The sequence below is a fragment of the Manihot esculenta genome, chromosome 12, assembly GCF_001659605.2.
Source record: "Manihot esculenta cultivar AM560-2 chromosome 12, M.esculenta_v8, whole genome shotgun sequence".
NCBI classification, from domain to species: Eukaryota; Viridiplantae; Streptophyta; class Magnoliopsida; order Malpighiales; family Euphorbiaceae; genus Manihot; species Manihot esculenta.
The window spans coordinates 33,347,752-33,366,160 of NC_035172.2; the positions used below are offsets into that span (position 1 = coordinate 33,347,752).

The 18,409-nt window shown below is 34.6% G+C and overlaps 4 protein-coding genes and 1 non-coding gene across 7 annotated transcripts; 3 read left to right on the top strand and 2 right to left on the bottom strand.

The window, feature by feature from the left end:
• Positions 1-710: 710 nt before the first annotated feature.
• Positions 711-1,901, top strand: LOC110628539 (probable long-chain-alcohol O-fatty-acyltransferase 5). The gene has a single exon (XM_021775257.2). The coding sequence runs from the start codon at positions 840-842 to the stop codon at positions 1,899-1,901; it is 1,062 nt and encodes a 353-aa protein (XP_021630949.1). The 5' UTR covers positions 711-839.
• A 161-nt stretch (positions 1,902-2,062) lies between these two features.
• On the bottom strand, positions 2,063-4,400 carry LOC110628540 (IMPACT family member in pol 5'region). Of its 2 annotated transcripts, none has more exons than XM_043949062.1 (6): positions 4,098-4,400; positions 3,972-4,013; positions 3,726-3,841; positions 3,516-3,621; positions 3,352-3,405; positions 2,063-2,187 (listed from the first exon to the last, which is right to left on the bottom strand). In XM_043949062.1, the coding sequence occupies exons 1-6, from the start codon at positions 4,344-4,346 to the stop codon at positions 2,113-2,115; spliced, it is 642 nt and encodes a 213-aa protein (XP_043804997.1). In that variant the 5' UTR covers positions 4,347-4,400; the 3' UTR covers positions 2,063-2,112. The 2 variants fall into 2 exon arrangements, with proteins under 2 accessions (XP_043804997.1, XP_021630951.1); XM_021775259.2 differs by lacking the exon at positions 2,063-2,187 and adding an exon at positions 2,374-2,754 and having other exon boundaries at positions 4,098-4,398.
• A 1,550-nt stretch (positions 4,401-5,950) lies between these two features.
• On the bottom strand, positions 5,951-12,928 carry LOC110628304 (ubiquitin carboxyl-terminal hydrolase 17). 2 transcript variants are annotated; one of them, XM_021774911.2, is made up of 12 exons: positions 12,307-12,928; positions 9,840-9,844; positions 9,139-9,759; positions 8,934-9,019; positions 8,544-8,629; positions 8,278-8,440; positions 8,053-8,167; positions 7,783-7,940; positions 7,337-7,421; positions 7,010-7,222; positions 6,836-6,897; positions 5,951-6,759 (listed from the first exon to the last, which is right to left on the bottom strand). In XM_021774911.2, exons 1-12 carry the CDS (start codon positions 12,482-12,484, stop codon positions 6,300-6,302), a joined length of 2,232 nt encoding a protein of 743 aa, XP_021630603.1. In that variant the 5' UTR covers positions 12,485-12,928; the 3' UTR covers positions 5,951-6,299. The 2 variants fall into 2 exon arrangements, with proteins under 2 accessions (XP_021630603.1, XP_021630602.1); XM_021774910.2 differs by having other exon boundaries at positions 9,139-9,844; positions 12,307-12,927.
• Positions 12,929-13,064: 136 nt separating this feature from the next.
• On the top strand, positions 13,065-13,146 carry TRNAS-GCU. Its single transcript has one exon. It is a non-coding gene; the product is annotated as a tRNA-Ser (tRNA).
• A 3,278-nt stretch (positions 13,147-16,424) lies between these two features.
• Positions 16,425-17,824, top strand: LOC110628692 (mitochondrial uncoupling protein 5). Its single transcript, XM_021775486.2, has one exon. It carries the CDS (start codon positions 16,749-16,751, stop codon positions 17,724-17,726), a length of 978 nt encoding a protein of 325 aa, XP_021631178.1. The 5' UTR covers positions 16,425-16,748; the 3' UTR covers positions 17,727-17,824.
• The last annotated feature ends 585 nt before the right edge of the window (positions 17,825-18,409 follow it).

Sequence of the window (18,409 nt, forward strand, 5' to 3'; positions counted from 1 at the left end):
TATTCATGACTCAAATGCCGTTAATCTCGTAAAATAGGGCTTAATAATTTTTTTCTTTTGAAAAGAAAAAACTTGGACTCAATCTTATCCAACCAAAATTCAGAATCTCAATAGCAAAAGAGTTTGAAAGTATGGAGATCCTATAAGACGCTTGTGGGATGAAATTGAAGTGGAAGTCACCATCACACCAAAACTCAAGGTTCCAATTTCGGGATAATTAGACAAAATCCAGAGTTGTCCACCTCAACTAAAGTAATCTAGGACAAAACTATATAGAAGGCACAGATTCCTTGTAATTTTTTTAAACAAACAACTATCCCAGGATCCTGTTTCTGAATTTCCAGTGCAGATTAGACATAGTTATTAAATTATTTTAATCCACATACATTGTTTTCTACAGCTTTCGACCTACATGTACAAATAAGAAAACGAGAGACTGATAGTGAGAGACCCGCTTTATAGCCCACATATTTTTGTAAAAAAAAAGAATTATTAATTCTTTTTTTTAAATTTACCGAGGTATTTTTCTAATTTTGTTTTACGATTTACATCAAGGTTCATAACTGTCGCCACATATCCGAGAATCAAATGAGTTTTTTCATCCTATTTGTATGATTTATGGTGAGGATTTCTTCTGCTGAAGAAAAAAAAGTTGTGCTACCATTCGGCGGGTTCTTTAATTTGTTTAACCAATTACTCATTTTCATCGACATATAAAGAATCCAAGATTATTTTCTTGAATTTGTCGAACTCTATTTGCAACTCTTCAAAGGGTGCATTATATATATCTCATCAAAAGCCAAGAGAAAACAAATTAAGATATATCAGAGAAAGAAAAAATGGAGAATGAGATTAGCAACTTCATCAAGACTTGGCTTACAGTTTTAATCTCTCTGTATTATTGTTATGGTCTGGGTCAGAGAATTCCAAAAGGGACTAGCAGATTCTTTTGTTTACTCCCAGTAATCTCCCTCTTTCTTTATCTTCCTCTCCATCTTTCCACTATGCATCTTGGAGGTCCAACAGCTTTTTTCATTGCATGGCTCGCTAATTTCAAGCTATTGCTCTTTGCTTTTGGCAAGGGCCCTTTGTCTTCATCATTGTCTCTTGCACACTTTGTTGCTGTAGCTTGCCTACCTATCAAGCTCCAGCAAATTTCATTTCCAAAATCAGCTAAGATGTTTCAAGATGGTGAAAAATCTTCTCTAAATTACACCATAAAATCTCTTCTTCTGGCTCTTTTGATCCATGTTTATAGATATGAAGACCACATCAACCCAAAGACTGTACCTTTTTTATATTGTCTCCAAGTGTACTTATCCCTTGAACTGCTTCTAGCCATAATGGGAACTCTGGCTCTAGTCTTACTAGGGCTAGAGCTGGAGCCACAGTTCAATGAGCCATACTTCTCATCCTCCTTGCAAGACTTCTGGGGCAGAAGATGGAACCTTACTGTTTGCGGTATTCTTCGACCCACCATCTATGAACCCACCCGCAATATTGCCACGTGTCTTATGGGCAGATACTGGGCCCCAATTCCGGCAGTCTTGGGGACATTTATTGTGTCAGGTCTCATGCATGAGCTCATATTCTACTACCTTGGGCGTGAGAAGCCCACATGGGAGCTTACATGCTTCTTTCTCCTTCATGGAGTGTGCCTGGCGATTGAGGTTGCTTTGAAGAAGGCATTTGCACGAAGTTGGCAGTTGCCACGGCAAATCTCAGGACCTTTGACTATAGGATTCGTGATAGTTACCGGTTTTTGGCTGTTCTTGCCATCACTGCAACGTTGTAAGGCTTTCGAAAGATCATCCATAGAGTATGCTGCTGCAGTTGAGTTCCTGAAGAATGCCAGTCAGGACATCCAGAATTTTGTGATACCCACATTGGCACTCGTGTGAATCGTTAAATGCAAAATACTAATAAAAAAGGAGTAGGGATTAACATAATTTTCCATCAAAATCGTGAATCCCAAAATGAATTAGAGTTTCAGTAATACTTGCCATCTATCTGTAAGCATATATGAAAAGCAAGGGTTTCTCCACCTGGAATCTCTTCTGGAAAGATTTCGAATATCTATCTCAGGGTTAAGATGTGTATACTTGGAGGGCACTAGTTTGCTTTAGCCCGACAGTCTGGGAATAAGCAAGCCCGGAAGAGTTTCCACCTTTCATTTTCTATCCAATACTGCAAAATGGATTCACACACATATATTCACAACTAAAAGAATTGCAACCCAGTTATGCTTGTAAATAGGGTTGTGCATGGTCCAGTTCAAAGAGATTCTAAAAGCAAACTAAAAACTTGTGGTTTAGTGAGTCTTATAACCCAACTAATAACAAAGTTCACCAAATAAGTAATGGCATAAATAACTTAAACTGAAATATATGCCCTTGAATATTAGGTTAACTGTGAGTAAGTGTACAAAAAAATTACCCGGAACAGATATCTATTGTGGACTTGTATCTAAACTTGTCCTATACATTGCACATGACTGATTACAGAGAAGGATAAGAAGAATACACAAGGCACTCCTGATACAGTTGAATGCATGATGGCATCATACATTCATCAAAGTTGTACCGTGTGAAGATATCACCTCTTATAAAATACTAGTTCTCGACTACAATTAGCTTTGATAGCATCCTCCAATTTCTCAACCTGGTCAAAATCAACTTTGAAAGAAATCATGGCGATGCCATCTTTACCAGTCTCATAATCTTGCCTGATGTTCTCAACTTGAAAGGATTGTAACTGTATCAACCAAGCAGTAGATAAGAACACAGGTACAGTGGCAAAAATAAATTCACTTTGCCGAACATCAAAGGTACCCTTTTCATTCGGAAAAATGAAAAACGAAAAGCAAAGAAAAGGGGGAAGAGAATAAGTCCAACAACAACAATGTGCAAAAAACTGGTATTCAGAGATGAAGAAATGATGCAACTTATTCTCAGGTTCTAATTTTACAAAAAGTTGTAAAGCCTCCGATGAACCTGCTGGCATAAGAAGTTTCCACTGATAAATTCAACTATTGAATTTTTTAAAAAACCACACTGCTTCCTTCAGTTGTCAATTTAGACCAGGTTGGTGACGTGATAGAAAACAGCAAGAAGCAAAATGTCAGCCAATAATAGTTTATAGACTGAAAAAGTTTCTTTTAGCAAAGTTGGAGCAGACCAAGTGATCTGCTTACTGGAGGTGTAACAGTACCATTGACACGCTGATAAAACCACTAGTTATGCATCACTTCAAACGAATTCCTGCTTTCTTTTTCTAACTGGTAGCATCAGTTCTGCTGTGTACAAAAATAAAATAAAATAAAATGACATTATAACTATCATATCATGCTACCTGATGATGCAAAACTCCTATAAGACTGAAGGGAACTTCCACGCCCATTGGGACCTGCAAAATAATATCCAATACAATAACTTCCAATATAAAGATTATGAGATCATCTCGACCAACTTTCAAACAAAGTGAATCTTCAAGATAGTGTTCAAGTATGAAATTACCTTGGATTTTACAAGACAAGTTGAGGCATTTCTCAAGCATTCTGATGCAACTCCTCCATAAGCCCTGACCAGTCCTCCGGTGCCTAATTTAATACCTCCAAAATACCTGCAAAAATTCAATTCCAGAAAAACAATAGGAATTACTACAAAATGCAAGCTTTCCATACCAAATCTCACAAATAAATCCTAAAATGATACAAGAGGTATTACCTGATCACCACGACCATCACTCTATCAATTCCAGAAGAATCAATAGCAGATTGAATTGGTTTTCCCGCCGTGCCTGATGGTTCCCCATCATCATTAGACCGAAATTGATCTCCAACCTATCAGACAAATACAATATCATCAAAATGCCTACAAAACCAGAAAATGGAGGACGACGCTGCCATTTGAAATTAAATTTTAGAGAGAGAGAGAGATCAACTCTTGGAGTTGGGGAAAAAATTCAAACACCTTATAAGCCCAGCAATTATGGGTGGCGCGCGGATCCCTAACCTACAAAAACAAATTAATAAATAGTCAGGTCTCTTTTTTTTCATAGAAAGCCGCCGTTTAGAATTGAATATGAGGATGAAATACCTGAGAAAGGAAGGAGAAAGCGGATTGTTCGTCGGAAATGGGGCCAGCAATGGCGATGAATTTGCTCTTTTTGATTTCTCTTTCGAAAGTGACAGTCTCTTTGATTGCGGTGTAGGCACCTGAATTACTGCTGCTGCTGCTGGTGGCGGTGACCATGGTTCTCTTGATAGCGACCAGTGAGGCAGAGAGATGATGGGTTAGCTTGTGGCAGTGGAGGTGGTGACTAGAAATTGTTATTGCCACAGGCATTTGGATTTTGATTAGTTTCTTCCTGTTAGGCGTTAGCCCACCATTTTCGAAGCGAAAACAGGCCTTGCTATTAGCGCTTGGTCTCTATAACGACATCGTTTCATTATGAGCCGCATCATCCCGTCTAGCTGGCATAATTTGAGTAAATTATAATTTAATCTCTCTAATTTAATAAAATATATATTTTAGTTTTAATATTTTTAAAAATATATAATTTAATTCTTTCCATTTAAAAAAATTATAATTTAATTTTTATAATTAAAATTAAAATTAACTTGCTATTAATTTTTCATAGAACTAAAATATTTATAGTCCTACCATCTGCATAGAAAAAATCAGAGAAATATTATAAAATTAATTTCATAATAAACACCGATAGTGTGATTCAATTAATGTCCAATTCTGATAGTAAATCACATCGATATGCGTCGTCATAGCATGATAATCGACGACATGGCCTAATCAAACATCGGTGCAAGATAAACACTAAAATAATTATTCTCATCAGCAGAACTAATCGAAATGAATTTCTATTTACTTTTTCATAATTCTGACGATCGCATAAATTGAAATGAGTCACTGATGGGACGCAAGTGCTGCATCTCCCTCGGGTGTTTGGATTGGCGGCAATGCGACTATGATGAAAGGAATATCGAGGAATGAGCTACCGACGGGGGCGCTCTGTCGATATTTAGATTGGCAACAATTCGACTATGACGAAGGAATGGTCCACAGTAAGAAAGCTTATTGAATTGTTTCCTCTTTAAAAATATTGTGATCTATTTTATAAAATTTAATTGCAAGTTAACTTTAATTTTAATTGTAGGGATTAAATTATATTTTTTTAATAATTAAAAATTAAATTATAAATTTTTAAAAATATAAAAATTAAATAAATATTTCATTAAACTAAAAAGTTACAATTTACTCTTATTTTTACACATTCACTAAAATTCAACAAAATTGCTTATTTTATTTTAATAAAACTATTATTAGTAAATTCTCATAAACTTCATAATTTCAATACTATAAATTTATATCAACATTTTTAATAAACTAAAGTAGATTTTATACATATTTTTTCTACATGGCCTACATAATTTCTGAACTTATTGTTTTAATATAATTTATGGACAAATTTAATTTGAATTAAAAAATATTTATTTAATAAAATTTTCAATACATACTAACAAAAAATATTAAGAAAAAGTACAATATCGAGAGTTTTTTGCAAAATATTTTATATTTTATTATAATAAATATTTTAGTAAATGTAAACTAGCTCAGTACAATAATTTTTGTCATCATTGACACTAACTTCCTTTTTTTTTTTTTTTTTCTCAAAGACCATATAAAAAAAAATCTAATTTTAAAAAAGATATAAATTGATATTTGAAAATAATTCGTTATTGAGCTCACGTAATGCAATATTGTGTTTTAAGTTTAAAGCAGGTAATTAACTCGTGTAAGTATTAAATGCTAAAATTATCTAATGAGTTAGAATATTATATATTTTGAGTTAATTTAGAATAAATAATTTATAAAATTAAATAAGAAATTTATAACCATTTTTTCCCAATATTTTTTTCCTTTGAAAAGTAGAATGGAAAAGACAGAAAAAAGAATTATTTTATATATTCCACATAGATAAACAATCTAGAAGCTTAAATTCATCTCAACCCAAACCTCAACAAAATGTTTGAGTTGATATATTCCCACAATGCTCCTCCTAATTCTACACCACCATATCTCATATGGAGAGGGGTTAGCGGCCTACACTATTGTTCCAAGTCAGCTTACCTACTGTTACAAACTACCAAAACTGAAGTATCAACTGTCAACTTCCAACAATCTTTTTCTTACTTTTTAACTTGTATCAGTGTACAAGAATGCAGGATTAGAACGCCCTCCCACATCCCATTCCCAGTCATCTTTGTGTGCTCGTCTTCAACTCTAACTTCTCCCATGCAAGTCTGCATCAACATTCCTGTACAAGGAAGGAGCAACTGTATCCCCTGCAATCCCAGGGCGGCCGTACCAACCAGGTCCCACTTCCCCAAATAGGAAATCAGAGAAGTCTTCACTCTTCACCGAGTCCTTGGTACTCGCAGTGCTGCAAGAACTCGCGTCAGACCAGCTGAAAAGTGAAGAACTCTCACTAGACGAATCCACAGGCTGGAATCTCCAATCATCTAGATCACGCAACCTATAGCCGGTGAAATCATCTGGAGTTGTCCAGTATGGGTATTTGCCATGCTTCTGTTGTGCCTTTGATGGATCAGTGCTTGCACACTGGGAGTTAGACCTCACCTTTGAAGTACTGAGGCGGGAAGGAACAGCTTCCAAGTTCCTTTTCTTAGACTTCAAACCATGAGTCTCTAAAGTCAGTACAGCCGGGCCTCTAGGAAAGTGCCTAAAAAGAAGAGAATCAAAATGAAACCAGACACATATATCACATATGGATCAAATCCAGATTCCAGACATTTTACCTAGCATAAAGGAGCATATATGCCTCTTCCAATAAGACTCTCTCCAATTCTACAGGCATTACCTACAGAATTTCAGGTTCGACCAATCAGATATATGATAATTTGGAGGAAAAGCAGATGCTCCAATTCAAATAGCAATTTTATGCACACAAGATAGATACATAAGTCGCATACCTCACTGTCATTAATCCCAAACCATTCACCATGGGAAGTCTTTATGTAACAGACATAATGACCAGTAGATGTATCATTCATCCTATCCCTGTGAACAACCACTGCATAAAGACTGTACTGAGGAGATTTATCGCTTTTTCCACGCATGTATGGAGCCAGGTTAAGGACCTCAGGAAACCGAACTGACTTGTTCAGCTTCCCAAAGTTACCAGACTGTACACGAAGAATATAGAACATGTACTATTTTAAAATCATATGAAGAAAATAAGTGTAACCTTCTCTCAAGGAATTATCAGTCATGCAGATGAATTGGCATCAAAGAATTACCTGGAATCGCTTTAACACAATTGTAAGGATATTGGGTGCCTCTAATACTGTCAATTTCTTTTTAGCTTTCACATAGGATCTACACCTGAGTAGATAATAACAATAGCAACAATAATAAGAATAACAACAATAAGATGGAGAATCAATTTGTGTGACTACAACCTCAATTTGTCTAAGATTTCCTATGGTTCACTTGCTTTATGTATATATATCACTTCTTTCTTTTCTCATATGAATGGGAATTCTCTATGTGCCAATTTTACTTTCTTACATTTGCTTTCAAGCAAAGTCAAAATTTGTTGAAAGTATTAATGAAAGATTAAAAGAATTAACAAAAAGTCAAACCAAATCAAACGCAGCCTAATGGCTAACAAGATATAATGAAATTGGCCTTCAAACACTTCCATAGTTCTCAAGCAACAAATACTCAAACCTAATGAACCAACCTGCTGCAATTGTACTTGTTCTCTCCGTCCAACACTTCATCTGCTGTAAATTGTGCAAGAGCTTCTTCAAGAGTCTCAATGTCACCGTCTATCTCCACAGTTAAATCCATTATCCGTTCATATCTCTCAGATTTCCCAAGGCACCTCATGCAAGTTATCTGAGAATACCAACCATGATATTACAAGCAGTAGAATTATCATCAGGTTGGTGGATATCAGTTAAATAAGCATGTAATTGCGCACACTGGATTACCATAAAAAACAAACAACCTTAGATCGAAGATAACCCCCAAATGTCAGTCCTACTACAGTCGTTTCTTCTGCCAATGTGCCCATAGCTCCAGCTTCCTTGAGGCATATAGACTGCATTGTATCAACAGCATACCTGACACATCAGCAACTAAAACTGTCAAACAGAATATAGAATTTTAATGTTCAATACCTAATGTGAATATATGGACCAGGACTGCAATAATGAGTTAATGATCATTTCACCTTAGGAATTCATGAGCATCTTCTTCTCTCCCATGACCAAGATGACTTCCAATTTTTTGTATTTTGGATAAAATCCTAATTGGTGACAAGGGGGACTCCCCTTCCCTTGCCTTCAGTATTAAAAATTCAAATTCACAAACGAAACACCATTCCTTCTTTCGACCTGGCAAAGAAGGCAAGTCTCATAAAACAAGGAATCTTTCAATCCACAATCCCAGTACTAAAGCAGTAATTAATTCTCAAATGAATCAAGAAGGCAAACTTACACGCATTGGAGTGGAGCTGGAGAATAAAGTAGGAAGTGAGAGGCCGAGTAAATGCCAAGCATTGGAGCACTGTGTTAGCATAACAACTGCAGAAATTTTAAAGAATGTTATATGTTACTACTAAACTTACAATATGTCAATAGATAAAAGACACTTCTTACCAGTGAAAGGGCAAAGAGAAGCTTGTCTTACAAAACAAATGAGAAAATAACAGCACCCAATTTCAAAAAGGGAAAAAAAATCATGGCATCACTACTCCAACTTGAAGGTTCTAAAATAACTATTTGATACATCAAATCATACTCTGACTTAAATGGCTTTAGCCAGCATTATAAAATGAAAGGCAAGCACCAGTTCAAAGCAATAAATATCTGACTCTACACTTCTTACCTATTCCCACAATTCGTGAGCCCAAATGGGCTTAGTTCTTCACTGCAAGAGTAAAGTTTCACAAAAAGTTCATACGAAAAGATTATCTGTCAAAAATGAAAATAATTATTGTAAATAATCTTAACAGAATATTTGATGCACTCAGGACAAGCACATCATAATACATAACCTGAAGTACATCATATTCATATGTATACATAAGAACCTCATAATTGTGGGATTGCTTCGCTCTCAACTGCTGAACTTTTCTCCATACAGAATTTCTCAAGCCATTAGAAGCATCTTGTGAATGATCACCTGACGCGTTAAATGACAAAGATCTTGCATCTTTACCCTTGCACATTGGTGAATCATCTTCCCCATCATCACTTACAGAATCCAATTTTGAATTTAAAGATGTTGAACTCTTACAGTTAGAAGAATCTGCAACTAACGTTTCTGATAATGCAGCTCTTCTGTTGGACTTCTTGTGGCCCAATTTTGCTGGCCAGATTTCATCAATCATGGCATTACCATTAAGAACCTGAGACTTACCAACCACTTCATCATTATAGCTGGGTTTCATCTTATTTAATTTACTTGGATGAGAAACACCATTTACACAAGTGATGGATTTGGTAGACTTTGGAGGAGGCAATTTAGGTTCTTGAATTTCCTTAGAACTAACCCTAGTGTCAGGCATATCAGAAGATCTCTCTGATCTGCCAGTGGTACTGCTACTATAAACAAGTTCTTTATTGGTAGAAACATTAGCTAATAATTCCCTTTCTGCAACATGCATTTCAGATTGTTTTTCTGAAGAAGCTCCCTCACAAAATTCGCTTTCCTGTTTCAAATGCAAGGCGGCAGTTAAGGGTTGACATTCGTCCTTGTGACCTTGTCTCCAGTGAATTATTTGACACTTACCAGAACTACAAGGGGAAAAAATTGCTGATCAATGATCAATACAACAGGAAAAGTGACAAATTATGCTTCTCCAAGGAAAATTCAACATATCAGTTAAGGAAAAATCAGAAGTCTAAAATGCAGCCATACTCTCTGAGGCGTTCATCTCAAATGCTGCAGTTCACACAATCCAAAAGTAACTCCAGACATACAAGTAAAACAAGGACAACCAGGTTCATGCTCCACTTAACAGGACTAATTGGAAACATTAAGCAAAAGATGTGTAGAGGCCTAAATATAGAGAAAGAAAATCTTGAGATAGACCAAGATGCCTTCTGTAAACCCGTGAATTAGTCTACCCTAGCCTACCCAACCAAATTTGGAGGAGAAGAAAAAAAAAAGAAGAATAACATATGTGGGTTAAGTTGTTTAAACATAGTCTCATGTGTTCCAAGGCGACCAACATGGGTGTCATGTTTGTATTGCCCTCTGTAAAATAACTAGAAATCTGAATCCACCCATCAAACGACAAAGATGGAAAGGAAAAGGACAAATTTCCATATCACTTTTGTAGATATAATTAACCAAAAGGGTCTGAAACATGTCCTTTTCAAATAAAGAAAATTCCCAAGGTCTACATATCATCAATGCCTTAACTTCATGATCACAGCCGATATCTAGATTAAAGGATATTAAAGTAGATTAAAACTGGCATCGAACATTAATCAAATTTAGATGAGCTTTCTTGGAATTAATGAGACTTTTTCCTTAGTGCGTGAGATATGTCTCACTGAAGAATCTCATAATTATGAGAAGATCAAGAGATTGACGAGCAAAATTTTAAGAGTGATTTATGTTATTCATGTGGTGGTGAGAAACAAGTTATAATCATACAGATCTAAATTGTTTTTCATCAACACATGAATAACATGCATTTGACATGATTAGCATGCATTCCAGGCTGACACATCTAAAGTCTGCCCACTTTTTTGACTCACCACCAATTATAGTGAATGCAACATAGAGAAAGATATTTTTATTTTTTGTGGGGGTGAGGGAAGGAAGAGAAGGAGAAAAGGCTAAGGTTATACAGATTCTAGAACCCACCAAAAGAAAAAGGTTCAGATCTATTTTAATTAGAAAAACTTAAGTCTAATGTATGTTCATTCTTCTCCACCAAATAATAAACCTACACTCAAATCAATGGATTTGTTTTTTATATTTGAAGATTGTAATAAATCAATCACAAAGATTTGATTTTCCGTATATAAACTGGATCCTTGTTGAAATTGAAAATACATTGATTTGTTTAATCTTGATAAAATTATGAAGGTTTAATCCAATAAGTAATTGAAGAGTAGGTGCACTATGCTTATTGCTAGAGGCAAGTATTTTACTGTTTGGGGGCAAAATTTGTTTTTTAAGCTACTCAATTGAAAAATCTTTTTTTCTTTTTTAATTTTGCTGTGAGAATGTTAATTTGTACTATACTTTGTTAATGCCAAACCGCAAAAATATTCAAGGAAGTGTATATGAAAAAGTTATTCAAACTTGACTGAAGAAACATGGTTAACATTTATTAACTATCAACAGCATAAAGGTATAATCAACCACCAATCTCATGTTCCTTTGAAAAACTAGCAATCAAGATTCTAAATAAGCATCTAAATTCACACAATCATCACTGTGGTTATATGTAGACCTTCGAAGAGAATCCAGTAAAGTCCAGACCCAAATGGTTCTTAGAGAACATTAGTGGTAGTTTGGTCTTTGAATAACGCCTACTAGTGGAACAATGTTAGAAGAACAGAGCCAACTGAGCACAAGGGGGCAAAGTGGATTACTGAATTGGTTAAAAGGATTTAAAAATCCCAATTAGGTTCAATCCGTTTATCTTAGATAGGAAACTGGCAACCACTGTAAACCAACAGAGGGTACAGTCATTGGACAAAGATGGGCCAAATCAAAAATTACTTCTAAGCAACCTTTACTGAGCAACACTGCCACCAATTGAAATGAAATATCCTAAAAGGAATATTACCATTTCTGCTCAAATTTACAACATATCCCACACCAATTGTTAATATTGTCAAGCAGCTATATTCGCTATTCATCATTTACATATCCCCCTGCAACTTGCTACTGAAAACAAAGTATTCCTCTTCACGTTTATCACACCCATTTATCATTATTGTTATTATTTTTTCTTTTCCCAATGGCTCAATCAGAAATAAAACGCTAAAGTCAGACAAATCACATTGGCAACTAAAAATAAGAGACCATCACAACCACAAAATAACTACGTACAATAGCAAAAATTCCTCTCATAAGATCTACAAAGCCTATCCCCATTACCATTTCAACTTTATTATTTAACGATTCTAGTTGCTGGGCATTAAAACTAACCAACAGAACTTTTTAATTCGAAAAAAATATATATATGAAGAAGAAATTGAAATCGTTGGGTGAGAATTTGCAAAGAACACACCAGTAGCGGACAGATTTACATCGGGAGCAGCGGGTAGTGGTGGGGCAGAAGCACACAGCGCATTGATGCAGCCTGGGCAACGACTTGTATTCATAAATAGCATCAAACTCAACCATTGTAGACTCCTTGGATACAATATCAACAAGCCTCTTGATCTCCTCCTTCCTGGCCACCGCATTGCGCCACTTATGGTGTATCCAAAAGAAAATAACCGACAGAAAGACAGCGAAAAGGGTTTGGAACCCTATGATTCCAGGGATTAGCATTTATCCACTATCCAGTACCAAGAATAAGACCAGAGCAGAGAAACCCTAGAATTCTGAATTTGTTATACATGAATTCAAACGGCAGCAGCAGTAGTGGCGGCGGCGTAGGGCGTGGGTCTCAAATGACGGGGTAAAAGGGTAATTTCACACTATGTAACGATTGCAGCTGATTGGAGCATCAGGAGGAAGAAGAGTGTGTGGAATACGCTGAAAGAGAGGACGAAGGTTTGATTGGCTCGGCGAGTTTCCAGTTTTGGGTTGGGGGTGGTAAACGACAGTTGTTTTTGTCGTGTAGGACGTCGTGAGAGAATTTGGAATCGAAGCACTAGGCATGTGATGATAGACATCCTTCCTCCCATTATGGTTAAAAGTAATTATTCTTAAATTATTATTATCATCATGATGCCTTTCCATTTTTTTTCAATAATTCTCGTATTTGGATTTAATTTTGATTTTATTTATATATTAATTTCTTTAATCCTGTTACATCCAGTCGCTTTGGCCGAGTGGTTAAGGCGTGTGCCTGCTAAGTACATGGGGTTTCCCCGCGAGAGTTCGAATCTCTCAGGCGACGAAATCTTTTTGATTTTTTATATTTGTGCTTATTTGCTCTATGGGTCCAATTTAGAATTTTCCACCAGCGGTGAGTGGGCCCATGAAACAACACACGATTGACCTTAACTCGGTCCACCGTGACTCAGTCGCTCAACGGAATTGGCGGCACGACGTTACATTCCATGACACGTGGACGGCAGAAACTGCAAGTGAATGTGGGAATCGGAGTCAGTCAACACTAGCATTTGGCTCCAACGAATGGACGGTTCCCCTTTTAATTGGAATTGGCTGTTTTTTCTCCACCAACCTTTACGCCCAATGGCTTCCTCAAAAAGCTAATTAATGGTGACCCTTTACTCATTCCGCATCAACTCATTATTTTTTAATTTACTAAATTACCTCTTTCAATATGTAATTATCACATCACTTTAGTTTATTTTTTAAAATAATTTCCAATATACTCCATAAAATTTAATAAAATTGACAATTTAATTTTTTTTAATACTGAATAATTTAATTAAAATTTTATTTTATTAATAAAATAATTATTTTATTAAATTTACCGTTAATCAATTTAAATTTATTGTGCGTTTACTTTAAAAAAACTGTAATGTGAACAATATAAAAAATTGTAATAAAATTTGAGGAAAAAAGTTCTGAAAATTTGGTGGTGTTGACCGTTGAAATTATTGACTAGAAGATCATCTGGGCTTCTAATAATAATAATAAATAATAAATTTGCAATAATGTTTAGAATATTCTCATATGAATTTTCCTCTTTAGCTATATTAAAGAGAAATTACTAATATTTATGCAAGACGGAATAATATAAAAATGATTTAATTTTTTTTCTTTTAGAAATTTGAATTGGGTCAATTTGATAAAAATTGAATATATTCTTGGGTTGTGGATGATGCAAAGCATTGGTCACATTGAACAAGAAAAAGGAAGATGCTAAAGCAGACATAAATAATAATTTTAATTTATAAAATTAAATCAATGGATTTAATTTCTTTTTATAATAATTCGTATTTTTTAATAAGAAGGCTAAATTATTAAAAAAAATTCAGGACGCAAGAAGGCTATTCCCTCCCGTTTTGACTATTTCGGTTTTTTTAGCTTCTAGAAGAATTTTTAATTTTAAAATTTAAATTCTGTACGATAATTATTTTTAAAATAATATTTAATATTTTTAATTTAAACAAGCGATTGATGAAATATTTTATAAAAAAATATTTTTTATAATTTTTAATTAATTATTATTTAAATAGTTATTCACTAATTATAATATTATTAAATAAAACCTTTACAACCCTTTAACCTCTTCCGTGTTGGATTGTTGATTGCTATTGACTATATTTTTCTTTTAATTAAATATATATTAGTTAATTTTATTTTTATATAAAAATTGATTGACATTTACATAAATAATATTTAACACGTGAATCTTTATTAAAACTATAATTATTTAATTTAATTTAATAAATAAAATTATATTACTCACTTAAAAAATTTAAATTCGATCCCATATTTCTATTTAAAAATTATAATTAGTTAACTATTAAATATAATAATTAAAGTGATCAAAATAATAAAAAATCAGAAAAAAAGTCAGCAATTTCTATAAAATTCAGGCAGGAAATATTAATTATGAAAAATCAAAATATAAATAAAATTTTAAATTAAAAGCCAAATAATATATTCAACGTTTTCTTTTCATTTTGGATCAATAAACGTTTTCATTTCTTGCACTCAAAATAAAACTCTATCGTAGTTAATTAAAAAGAAATTAACCCAATGGTCATGACATCATTTTTGAAATTATAAATTTTTGATTAAAATATAAAATGAAGCTAAATTAAATATTTTATAATTTTTTTAAAAAATATATATATATCTTTTTTATAATTAATGGCCGCTGAGTCGATAACGTTCAAGTCGTAGTCAAGTCGTTAGAGGAGAGTCATAACTGAAATCCATCAGAGGCCATTATGTAAACTGATCAATTAGCGCGCAATCCAGTTTATAATCGGGCCGATCGAGCTGAACAGACTCATCAAAGAGGGACTCAATTTATATAACGTGATGGAGAGTAGGAGAGCAGATTCAATTATGCCTCGATCTTATTAGTACAAATACCGAAACAAAATTAAATAGCCGACTGGCGATGATGAAAAGATAGGTACACCCATTTATACACCTTTATATGATAACGACAGATAACACTATAATATAGAGTTATGGTTATGCGTCAATAGGGAATAAAAGGAAATAAAAGAAGATAACGTAAAATATTCATATTAAAATTCACTCATTCATATGAAAAATTTCACCTCTTTCAAAATATCAAATTATCAATAATTTTATATTTTCTATCCGTGCATATTTTATTAAGAATTTACTTTAAAAATTGATTACATAATATTAAATAACCTATCAATTATACACTCACATGTTTACTCCACAATATGTGGATATAATTAACTTTTAGGAGATCACGGATTTAACACTTCAATTTCTATCTTTTGTCTTTGATAAAAAAAATAATTATATTAACATACTAAAATTCCATTTGTTTCTGAATTTTTTTATGTTTGAGTATTTAAAAAAATTGATAAGTAGAAAAAATTTTCCTAGTAAAAAAAGTAATTGTGTATAAATTTATTAATATTTTTATTTTTAAATTATAATAAAACAATAAATAATAAGATATTCCGTTAGAAAATATTGTGAAAAGTAATATTTTCTACAAATAAATGGGAGACAAGTAAAATAAATTAAAAGAGACGGTTAGGATCTGTAATCCAAATCAACAACAGGGAAAGAGGATTAGACTAGGAAAGAAAGGACGACTTCGGGTTGGCCCGTTTTGGCATGTGCCAGCCATAAGCCACCGCAGCACAAAAGGACTTCAAAAGTCTAAAGAACCATCTATCTCTCTAGACCAAGTTTTAAAAAATATAATATATATATATATATATAGAAAATATAAAAAATATTTTTGAAAATTTTTTATAAAAAATATTTTATGTCAAATTTTCATGTGAAAAGTGGAAGTTTTTTTCTCCAATTCGCCAATTTACCATTGAAAAGTTAAATCGGAGGAGATATTAACTTCGTTCACATGTCAAGCTTATATTAGAAATTACCAAATTAAAAGAAAAGAAACATAAGAAAATGGTTGGCAATTGGCGAATGGCAAAAAAATCCCAATTTTTCACGATTTGCGCGTAAGCGCAAGAGTCTGCTTTCCACCACCTTTCCCTTCAACGCGCACCGCCTACTATAAATTCCCTTCTCCGCATTCCTTCTTCAACCCAACAATCATTCATTTCTCTTTCTTGTTTCCTATAGCATATGTCTCAGAGACCTAACATTCCTCACTTCTCCTCTGTAGCCTTCGGTCTCCATTCCCATCTCCTGGTTTCCAGTGAGATGAACCCCAACTCCAACTGGTCCTCCTTTTCTCTTTAAACAATCCCATCTTTCTTTCTCTCATCTTTTCTTTTCTTTCTTCCTTTCTTTTCCCGGAAAAGATAACAAAAGCCCTGATTTTTGCCAATTCTTTAGTTTATTAACCAACTGAGATTGTTGTTTTGATTCTTGTTAAGCTTTTGAAAAATGGGTTTGAAAGGTTTTGTTGAAGGAGGCATAGCTTCAATTATTGCTGGGTGCTCCACCCACCCTCTGGACCTTATTAAGGTGCGTATGCAACTCCAAGGGGAAACACACGCACCAAATCCTGCCGCCGCACAGAGTCTCCGGCCGGCTCTTGCCTTCCACACCACCACTCCTGGAACCACCCTTCATGTGCCTCAACAACCATTCCCCACTCCAGTACCTCGTGTTGGTCCCATCACTGTAGGTGTCCGTATCGTCCAGCAAGAAGGTGTGGCTGCGCTTTTTTCAGGTGTTTCCGCCACCGTCCTCCGGCAGACCCTCTACTCCACTACCCGGATGGGGCTCTACGATATCTTGAAACAGAAATGGACTGATCCTAACACCAAAACCATGCCTTTAACCAGCAAGATTGTTGCCGGGCTTATAGCAGGTGGTATCGGTGCAGCCGTTGGAAATCCAGCAGATGTAGCGATGGTCCGCATGCAGGCGGACGGGCGTCTTCCACCAGCTCAGCGCCGGAACTACAAGAGCGTTGTCGATGCAATCACGCGCATGGCAAAGCAAGAAGGCATTACAAGCCTTTGGCGTGGGTCATCGCTGACGGTGAACCGGGCCATGCTGGTGACAGCATCGCAGCTAGCATCATACGATCAATTCAAGGAAACAATCCTGGAAAAAAGATTGATGAGCGATGGGCTTGGAACCCACGTGACAGCGAGTTTCGCTGCTGGGTTTGTGGCAGCGGTAGCATCGAACCCAGTGGACGTGATAAAGACAAGGGTGATGAACATGAAGGTGGAAGCAGGGGAAGCGCCACCGTATGCAGGGGCGTTGGATTGCGCGATAAAGACGGTGAAGGCGGAGGGGCCGATGGCGCTTTACAAGGGATTTATACCAACGATTTCAAGACAAGGCCCTTTCACGATCGTGCTGTTTGTGACATTGGAGCAGGTCAGGAAGCTGCTCAAAGATTTCTGATGTCGACGAAAATTGAACTTTTTATATCGGATCGAGTTTTTTGAAGGTTGGGTTTTGGAAATTCTCAAATTGGGTTTTTTTTTTTAAAAAAAAATAATTTGTTATTTTCAGCCAAAAAAATAAATTATAGAGAAGGAATTAAGATACCCAACTGAATTATCATGTAGTATTTTATCGGAAAAGATAGTACAATTCATTTAAATAAATTCATTGATGCTTGCATTATTTTTCAAATTCATTGATGCTTTGATTGTAAGTAGAAATTAAGTTGTAATGTGATCTCAAAATAAGTATTTTTTCAGTTTGATTTGATTGAAATTGAACCAATTAATTATACACTATTTTTAATTATTTTTATTATATGACGTGTATTTTTATTGAATACACATGACATGCCACGTCAACTATTAGAACACACTCATTTGAAATTTAAATTCAAATAAAATTATCAAAACCTTTTAAATTCTAGCTTATTGTGTCAAGTAGTTGATTTCTTGTGGCCGTGGGAAAGAGAATTGAATTGATATATACCAGCATTTTATTGATGGTACATATGATGGAAATGTAAGCACAAATTTTTGGACTGTCAGATGAGATGTTGATGATTTGATTTGTCTAGGTACATGAATGAATTGCTAATCTCTTTTAGAATCTTATTCTATACTTTACCATATTAATAATTA

Bases quoted from the DNA above. Each gene is read 5' to 3' on its own strand.
- LOC110628304 (XM_021774910.2), bottom strand. From the start codon at position 12,572: ATGCTAATCCCTGGAATCATAGGGTTCCAAACCCTTTTCGCTGTCTTT. The intron at 8,441-8,543 runs GTAAGTTTGCCT...CTTCTTTGCCAG, and splicing joins CCAGCTCCACTCCAATGCGT to GTCGAAAGAAGGAATGGTGT. The intron at 8,168-8,277 runs GTGAAATGATCA...CTGATGTGTCAG, and splicing joins GATGCTCATGAATTCCTAAG to GTATGCTGTTGATACAATGC.
- LOC110628539 (XM_021775257.2), top strand. From the start codon at position 840: ATGGAGAATGAGATTAGCAACTTCATCAAGACTTGGCTTACAGTTTTA.
- LOC110628540 (XM_021775259.2), bottom strand. From the start codon at position 4,346: ATGCCTGTGGCAATAACAATTTCTAGTCACCACCTCCACTGCCACAAG. The intron at 4,014-4,097 runs GTATTTCATCCT...TTGTTTTTGTAG, and splicing joins CTTTCTCCTTCCTTTCTCAG to GTTAGGGATCCGCGCGCCAC. The intron at 3,622-3,725 runs GTAATACCTCTT...GAATTTTTGCAG, and splicing joins GTGATGGTCGTGGTGATCAG to GTATTTTGGAGGTATTAAAT.
- LOC110628692 (XM_021775486.2), top strand. From the start codon at position 16,749: ATGGGTTTGAAAGGTTTTGTTGAAGGAGGCATAGCTTCAATTATTGCT.